At 57.3% G+C, this 8,109-nt stretch overlaps 1 protein-coding gene across 1 annotated transcript; it reads right to left on the bottom strand.

The window, feature by feature from the left end:
- Positions 1-267: 267 nt before the first annotated feature.
- On the bottom strand, positions 268-7,252 carry SLC35C1 (solute carrier family 35 member C1). Its single transcript, XM_055546948.1, has 2 exons — positions 6,041-7,252; positions 268-2,180 (listed from the first exon to the last, which is right to left on the bottom strand). Exons 1-2 carry the CDS (start codon positions 6,573-6,575, stop codon positions 1,621-1,623), a joined length of 1,095 nt encoding a protein of 364 aa, XP_055402923.1. The 5' UTR covers positions 6,576-7,252; the 3' UTR covers positions 268-1,620.
- Positions 7,253-8,109: the final 857 nt, after the last annotated feature.

Genomic DNA, 8,109 nt, shown 5'->3' with positions numbered 1-8,109 from the left:
CCACCTCAAGGCGTGTTGGGGAGGGATGTGGAAATGAACGATGGAGCAGAGCACTCAGCAGTGTCTTGCCTCCGGCAAGAACCCAGAAAGTGGCGACAATTACCAATAGGAAACTTGAGGTCTGAGATCAACCCCTGGCCTGGAGGGAGAACAGGTTCTGAGAAGGGCTGTTGTGATAGGACCCAGGCTTGCTGATGGCAGGGCTGGGCCTTTGTTCACAGGTGCCATCCAGACCCCGCCTATCCTGTCTCACTCCACACAAACAAGATGTTTTAGTCCAATTTTTAATTAAACTGCACACAATTCAGGGCATCAAGTCCCACCTTCATTAGAAACCACCTGGGAGGGTGGAGGGACTGGAACAGAGGGGTGGTGAGAAGACCCCCTCTCCCCAGCCTTCTGCTACAGGGACTGAAAACATCAGAGTTACCCCCCAAAAGCTGGGTGGAACGAAACACCAACAGAAGGGACAGGAGTCAGGAAAGCCACCCTGGGGCCTGGAAGGTGGGGATGAGCCGAAGGGAAGATTCTTTCAGCCTTAAACTCAGGGATGTTCGCAACTGTTAGCTGAATGCTTTCACCTAGATCAGGTTACCAGCCCAGCCCTACAGGAAGTGTATCTTGAGGGGGTCGGCACAGCTGAGGTAGAAAGCTCTGAGCTGACCCTTGCTCCCTCAGCACCTCCTGGGGAGGCAGAGTTCGCAGAAGCCAAAGTGGCTCCCTGGCTCCACTTCTGGGAGGCTGTTCCCTGAGCCAGGTAGCTGTGCCAGGTGGCAGCTGCCCCTTAGGGGCAGGGGAGTGAGGTGGGGAAAACTGGTGTTGGGGACTGCGGGAGGGTGTCACTGAGCCTGCTGAACCTGTGAAGGACGTACCATGTTCAAACAGGGGAAACGTGGGGTGCAGACGGCGGGGACAGGGAGCTCTCCCATGATGCAGCCCATTCCCAGGCCACTTCCCAGCAGCCCTTGCGGGTGCCAGGACCAGGCTTGGGTACCGCTGACCTTTCACCCCCTTTCATGGGACCTGCTCGTCTCATCGCAGAGAAGAGGGAACGTTTGCCCATTTCCTCCCTCAGCCCAGCCCATGCTCTCCTCCAAAAGGCTGGTTTGAGGTGGGGGGTTGGGTCAAAGCTATGGTACCTGCCTGGGACAGAGAGAGGTGAGGTTTCTCAAACCCTAAGCCTCTGGTGGGGGTCCCAGCCCCATCTCCCCTGAGTGTAAGTGAAGACTGGCTGGCTTTGCCAATGCTGTCCCTTCAAGGTGTGGCCTGTTCCCAACCTCAAAGGTCGTGTGGAGGTAGAAGGCCCTGGAAGGGGGCACAGTCTCTGGCACGCGCCCCTGTCCTAGTCCCTGCAAGCTGCTACTCCTCCAGAGAACCTAACTGGCTCTTCTCACTGGGGCGTCCCTCCTCCCTATGGGAGGACAAAACCCTGCAACTAGGAAAGGGGTTGAGACGGGTCTGGCAACTTTCTGACAACACTGGGAAACACTGGCTCCATTTCAACCACCAGATTCCCATCATGTCTGTAAGGCCATAGTCTCCGGGTCCAGAGAGACACCTTCATTGCATTCAGGGGTGTGCTCCCCGGGGGCTGGGCTGTGCCTGGGTCTCTGGGGAAGCTCACACCTCCATGTTGCTCTTCTCGTTCTCCCTGGGGTGGGGCTCCTCCTGCGTCTTCTTCATCTCCCGGCCCCTGACCCAGGTATAAGCAGAGGAGCCCCCCAGCACCATCATGTTGCTCGTCCACCAGAGAAAGCTCTTGGCCTCCTCGTAGTAGAGGACAGCCAGCACCGTCTGGGCACAGGCTTTGGCTGTGCCGGACACGTTGTGGGTCAGGGGACTGGTGAACTTGATCTGCAGTCCCGTCACATAGCCGATGGCGAAGCCAAACAGGCCGCCCAGCGTCATCATACCCCAGAAGTGGGCGCTGCCCAGCTGGGGGAAGGTGAAGAGGGCCCGGAGCTCCCCCAGCACCAGGAGCAGGGGCAGGAAGAGGACGCAAGCGTTGACGTTGTTGTAGAAGGTCAGACGCCAGATGCTGCCGTCCACCGCCGGGAGCACCTTCTTGGTGTAGATGGCGTTGAGCGAGACGCAGAGGCTGGCGAGCACGCCGAAGAGGGTCCCCGTCCAAGACAGGGTGCCCTCTGCTCCTTCCTGGTCCACTCCAAGCCAGAAGCCACCTGCAGCGGGGAGAGGGGAACGAGCATGGGGAGGAGGAAGGACAGAGAATTTTGCCACCCAAGTTCACAGACTGTGTCACACTGATCTTACCATTCCATCCCCCTGGCCCTTCCTGCAAGAAAGGTGTGCAAAATCTCCACTACGTGCAAAGCACCGCACAAGGGCTGGGGGAGTTAGGCCAGGATAGGAACCCTTCCTCATGGGGCTTGCATTCCAGCAGAGGAAAGAGCCATTAAAATGATTCCTTTCCCAATTACTTGTTTAATTGCAATTGTAATGAGGTCCATAAAACAGGACAGGGTGCTGTGAGAACCCTGTAACTGGACGACTGGGCTGGCCTGGGGCCCCCTCAAAAGCAACGTGTGAAATGGGTTCTGAGGGTTGAGCGTGGCTACAGCACTTAGTGGTAGAGGTGACCCTGGGCGAGTGACTTGAGGTCTCGGAGCCTCACTCAGCCTCCCGGTCTGTGAGATGGGAGCCTACCCTGGTGAGAAGCACTTATGGCCCGAGGCCTTTGGGGCTGCTTACTCTGAGACTATCATTTTGTGACACCTCCTACCCATGGAGCCTCCTCGGCGCCCCACTGCCCACCCTCAGCTTGGCATGCTGGGCTCCCCAGGCCCTCGAACCCCATCTCCGTGCCACGATCACCCCGAGTCGCCACTCTCATCTCCCTGCTTCTCACACCAGGGTTCAGCACCCTTGATCATTTTCTGAACCAGAAACGCTCTCCTCCTTCTTGGGACATTCCACTCATTCTTTAAGGTCAAAGCCAACCTCTCCAGGGCTGAAGTCTCTCCTGGTACCCCCAGCACCCAGACCTCTTCCTGGCTTCCTTCTGCCTGTGCTTTCCTTCAAGACCCTTGCCTGCCCTGGGCTGCTAGGCACCTGCCCACGGGGACAGTACAGCCTCTCTAGCTTAGACCCCACTTTCCCAGAAGGCAGGGGCCGAAATCTTACACGCGCTGTATCTCCCGCCACGTGGTTTTGGTGTCAGAGAGACCTGGACTCCGATCCGGCTCTGTCATTTAAAGGCTGCGTGGCCCATGGAAAGTCTACTTAAATTCTCTGAGCTCCCATGTCCTTCCGCTGTAGACATCTGGGTTCATGTTCTTGACCTTCCCACTTCAATCAATCTACTCTCTACCTTGCAGCCAGCATGATCTTCCTACAGGACAGATCTGCTCGGGTCCTGTCCTGGCTTAAAGCCTCTCTGGGCATCTCCACAGCCCTCAGGAAACAGTCCAGGCTCACTTAACTTGGGCAGCCTCACGGGCACAGCCTGCTCTGGCCCAGCCACGCAGAAATGCGTGTTTTTCCTTCTGCCTAGAACGTTCTCTCCTCACTTCTTCCTTACATCCATCTAGTACTTCCTTTGGAACGCCAGCTTAGAACCCTCCCTCCCTGCTTTTCTCTCTCCCCGTCTCCACCCCGCCAGGGTTTCCTCAGCACCTTTTATGTCCAAGTCATGGCATAACTTCCTGACTGCCAGGCATCAACCCCATGCCCTCCAGGAGTGTGGGAGCTGCATCTACCTTTTCAGAATTTGCATCCCCAGAGCTCTTGGCACATGCTTGGCCAGTGAGTAATATCTGCTGAGTGAATGCATGTAGGTTGTTTTGGAGGTGGTCGTGAGGATCAGAGGAGACAAGACTGGGCCGTAAGCGCTTGCTGGAAGTGTTCTCTTTCTCGGCAGAACCTTTGCAAAGAGGTACCTCCAGCCTGGTTCTGGGGGCACAGCCAGAGGGCCCCCAGCCCTCCTGCCGGTTACCTTTTGAGTCCAGAAGAGGGACTGCCCCTTTTAAAATTCCAGACCCCAGAGGGAATCTCAGCCAAGAAGGAGCACTGAATGATACTGTCCAAGGAAGGGAGGAGGAGGGGGCCTGGAGAGTCACCTGAGACCCACGTTCCCCGACAAGGAGGAACGGGGGTGGGGTGGGGTGGAGGGGGTGGGGGGTGGGGCAACACTGCAGAGAGGAGGCCCAGGCGCTGGGCCAGCAGACAGCACTACCTCCTGGGCGTCTGTCCCAGCAGCCAACCAGTGAATGTCCTTTCCCAGAAGCTGTCTCACCATCTACTACTCTGATTACTTTTCAGACTTGGGCCTAGTTTCCCTCAAGACTTCACCAGCCTGCATGTAAATTAGCCAATCAGGAAGTCCCTCCCTCTCCCCCCACACCCCCGACTCCATAAAGTCAGCGGGCTGAAGTGGAGATCCCTGGGGCATTTGTCTAAGTGAGGCCTGGGAGTCCATACCAACTCCCTGGGGGAGGAAATGGGAGCTGCTGAGATGGATCTGCCAGGGGTCTTGGCAGCTGCCATCACTCCAACCTCTGCCATTCTCTCTCTCCCACCTTGAACTGAGACTGGGCAGGCCTAGGTCCACAGTGGCTCAATGAGGAAAACATTTTCTAGGACAGGTGGCATGGGATGGGCCCCTCCTCGCCACTGGTGCAACTCAGCTTGCAGACTCAGATACTAACCAAGACGATGTAGGTCAACCAAGATGAAGTCTGCAGAACCAGGAAGAACCTTAACAGGTTCAAAGAAAGATTCCGTTCCTGGAAGATGGAGCCTCAGGAGGACTCTGAGGGGGTGGGAAGCTGGAGGTGCTCCTACCTAAGGGGCTGCAATAAAACACTTTGTGATGATGAAAATGATCTACCATCTGTGTCGTCCAGTACAACAGCCACTGGCCACACGTGGTGACTGAGCACTTGAAATGTGGCTACAGAATCAGGACACAACTGAGAAACTGAATTTTTAAAATTTCATTGAATTTGAATGGAAATAGACCCATGTGGTCAGTGGCTACTGAACTAGATGGCACAGTTCTAACCTCTAGGGCAGGGTCCCCAACCTCCAGGCCATGGACCAGTATGTCCTGTCAGATCAATGGTAGCATTAGATTAGAAATACAATGTGCAATAAATGTAATGGGCATGAATTATCCTGAAACCATCCCCCCACTCCCAAGTCCGTGGAAAGACTCTTCCACGAAACTGGTCCCTGGGGCCGAAAAGGCTGGGGGCCGCTGCTCTAGGGGACAAGAACAGAGCGGAGTGATTAGAAATATAGGCTTGGGGGAGCAGCCAGTTTGAGTATCCATCCCAAGCTGGATACTTCCTAGCTGTGGGGCCCTGTGAGTGACTTAACCTGTCTGGTGTCAGTTTCCTTGTGTGTATGTAGTCGGTCATGGTGATGATAATACCATTCAGGCAACCTCTGGGGAACATAGGAGATGCTGTATGCAAATAATTAACACAATGTCCCCATTAGTAATTTTTATTTTCTGAGGGTCAAGTCTGGGAAGACAGCTAAGTTATCCCATAGCATATCTCTTGCCACCATCTCAGGCATTATCGTAAGCCTGCAAGGTCAGAGGATGATGGTACACATATATTTATTAAAAGATGCAATGTCCTCTAGAAAGAGCACTGGGTGAGAAGTCAGGACACTCAAACTCTTGAGAAGCAATAGAGTACAGTGGTCAAGTGTAAGGAGCCAGATTACTTGAGATCAGATCCCACCTCTACCACTTACTAGCTGTGTGCTGTGTGATCTTTGACAAATCACTTAACCTCTCTGTGCCTTAGTTTTCCCTGTGTGAAGTATAGATTGTAATCCCATCTTGTTTGAAGGACCCTGATTAGGCCCCTAGCTTGCTGGGTGACCTCCAGAAAGTTATTTGCCCTCTCTGGACCCCAGATTCTTCTTCATATGATGGTCAAAAAAGGGAGCCGGGGCAGATAAAGCCCAAAGATGTTTGACAGGGTTGTTCTTTAGGGTTTCAGCTCCCATCCTCCCCCAATCCCCTCCGCCCTGCGCCCACTCCCTGTGTCCCTGGCTGGCCACTCACCGATGATGACGCTGCAGGTGAGCAAGGCATAGAAGGAGGTGGTTTGCTTGAGCAGCAGGTAGGAGAGCAGCACATTGAAGACAGTGGTGAGTGAGCGACCCACGTTGTAGAAGGCCACACCCACATACTTGAGGCAGAGGTTATTGAAGGTGATCATGCCAATGAAGACCACAGACAGGGGCAGGACGCTGCGGGCCACTTTGAGGTCCAGGTGCAGGGCGGGGAAGTCCACGGTACCAGGGCAGCAGGTGGCCAGTGAGCTGAGGCCCTTGCACAGCAGCACGGTCACCAGGCACTGGTAGAAGGTGACGAAGATGGGGGTGTCCAGCCGCAGGGAGGGGCTATCCAGCAGGTACTTGTTAAGGAACACCATGGAGATGGATGTGACCCAGTAGAGAGAGACGACCAGGGCGATCTGCAGTGCCCGCAGCACAAAGGGCTTCTCCTGGCTGGCCTCTGCCTCTCCAGAGGGATCGGAAGTCCCCATCAGTGCCATGTGCAGGATTTTTGACCGCTTCAGAGAGGCCCTGTTCATGGTAGCAGAGGGGCTGGGTCAGCTCACAGCCAGACTGATTTTCTGGAGTACAGGGCAGCGAGCTCACATCTGCTTTCTGCAAGCCGAAGTCCTCAACTGTCACATGGCGGGTGGCCTGGAGGCCTCCCACTCTTCTCTCGGATGGAGAGGTTCTGCTTTGGGGTGAGCTCCACCACCTGCTCCCACCCTCAGGGGACTCATCAGACAAGACAGGGGAAAGGTGCCCGATGGGCTAAGGCTGGACGGAAATGACAAGTTAGGGGAGAACGGGCTGGAACCGAGTAGGAAGGAAACCAGCGGGAAGTGGGGGAGGGGAGGAATGGAAGGAGAAAGGGGGAGCAGGAGAAACGCAAGGCGAAGGGGCTTCAAAAGGGCGGGGGACAGCGTGAGGAAGAGGTGCGGAGAGAAACAGGCATGGGCTGCTATGGGAGAGAAAAGGTTTGCAGGGTGAGAAGCGGGAGGCATGCAAGGAGCTGAAAAGAGGGTGTGCGGGGGAGTTTGGAAAGAGGGTGCAGGCGAAGTCAGGGGCGCTCAGGGCCCGGGTCCTCCGGACCCGCAGTGGACTGGGCGGGTCCAAGCCCACGGCGCGCGGTCTTCCCAGGCTCCAAGCTTCCACTCGGTCCCGAAGCCTCCAGACACCTGAGGCCCCTCCCCCGGGGGAGGCGGGACCAGGGCTCATTTCCTGACACGCCCCCAACACCCTCCTTAAAGAGCCCGCGCGCCGGTATCTCCCTTAAAGCCACAGCGTCTGAGAATTGGCCTTCCGAGTCTGGCTCGCGGCGGGCCCCTGGCAGCCCGTGGGCGCTCCCCGCCCGCAGCTGGTGGTCCTGGGTGTTGGAGCTCGGTAGCCGCGGAAGGGTCCTGTGGGTGCTAGAGCCTCGGCCCCCTTCCAGCAAGCCCTCCCTCCCTGCTCCATCTCCTCGAGAGGCTTAACTCCCTCCGACTCAGCTCATCTGCAGGGCCATCTTGTCCCTCATCCGGGCAGGACCGCGTCCCCGGAGCCCTGGCGCCACCCCGAGTCCCCTGGGGTCCAGAGAACCGTGGCCCCGCCGCATCCCTCCACCTAGCGGCGCTCACACTTCCAAAACCTTGTTGCAATGGCCTCCTTCTCCCTACTTTCTCAGCCCCCAGCCCTCTCCCGAGCCTGAAACCCACCCCCCAGCAACGCCCCCACCCCAGATTCGAGGCCCTCCGGGTGGCCCGATTCGACCCTCAAGGCAGCACCCCACTTCCCCTCTCAGAAGCCCCACCCACCCACCCCCAGGACGGACCCAGCCGCAAGCTCCTGCCCCGGGGCTGGCGGTCCCTAGCCGCGAAGCGACCCCGGCGCTCACCTCCTCTGCACTGGCCGCCTGCCCACCCAGCCCGGCGCTGCACCTGCCGCGCCGCGCCCAGGGCCTCGCCCGCGGGAGACTACTTCCTGCTCCCAGCCCCTGGCGTGGGCGCCGCGCCAGCCTCGCTAGCCAGCTCCCCACGTGGAACTGGGTCGGCCGCAGGGCGACCCAGGCCGCAGCCTAATCTTGGCTGCGAGTTA

This window comes from Bubalus kerabau, chromosome 15, assembly GCF_029407905.1.
Source record: "Bubalus kerabau isolate K-KA32 ecotype Philippines breed swamp buffalo chromosome 15, PCC_UOA_SB_1v2, whole genome shotgun sequence".
NCBI lineage: Eukaryota > Metazoa > Chordata > Mammalia > Artiodactyla > Bovidae > Bubalus > Bubalus kerabau.
The sequence above is the reverse complement of the archived record's forward strand: the minus strand, read 5'-3'. Positions and strand labels throughout refer to the sequence as shown.

Bases quoted from the DNA above. Each gene is read 5' to 3' on its own strand.
- SLC35C1 (XM_055546948.1), bottom strand. From the start codon at position 6,575: ATGAACAGGGCCTCTCTGAAGCGGTCAAAAATCCTGCACATGGCACTG. The intron at 2,181-6,040 runs GTGAGTGGCCAG...TCCCCGCTGCAG, and splicing joins CACCTGCAGCGTCATCATCG to GTGGCTTCTGGCTTGGAGTG.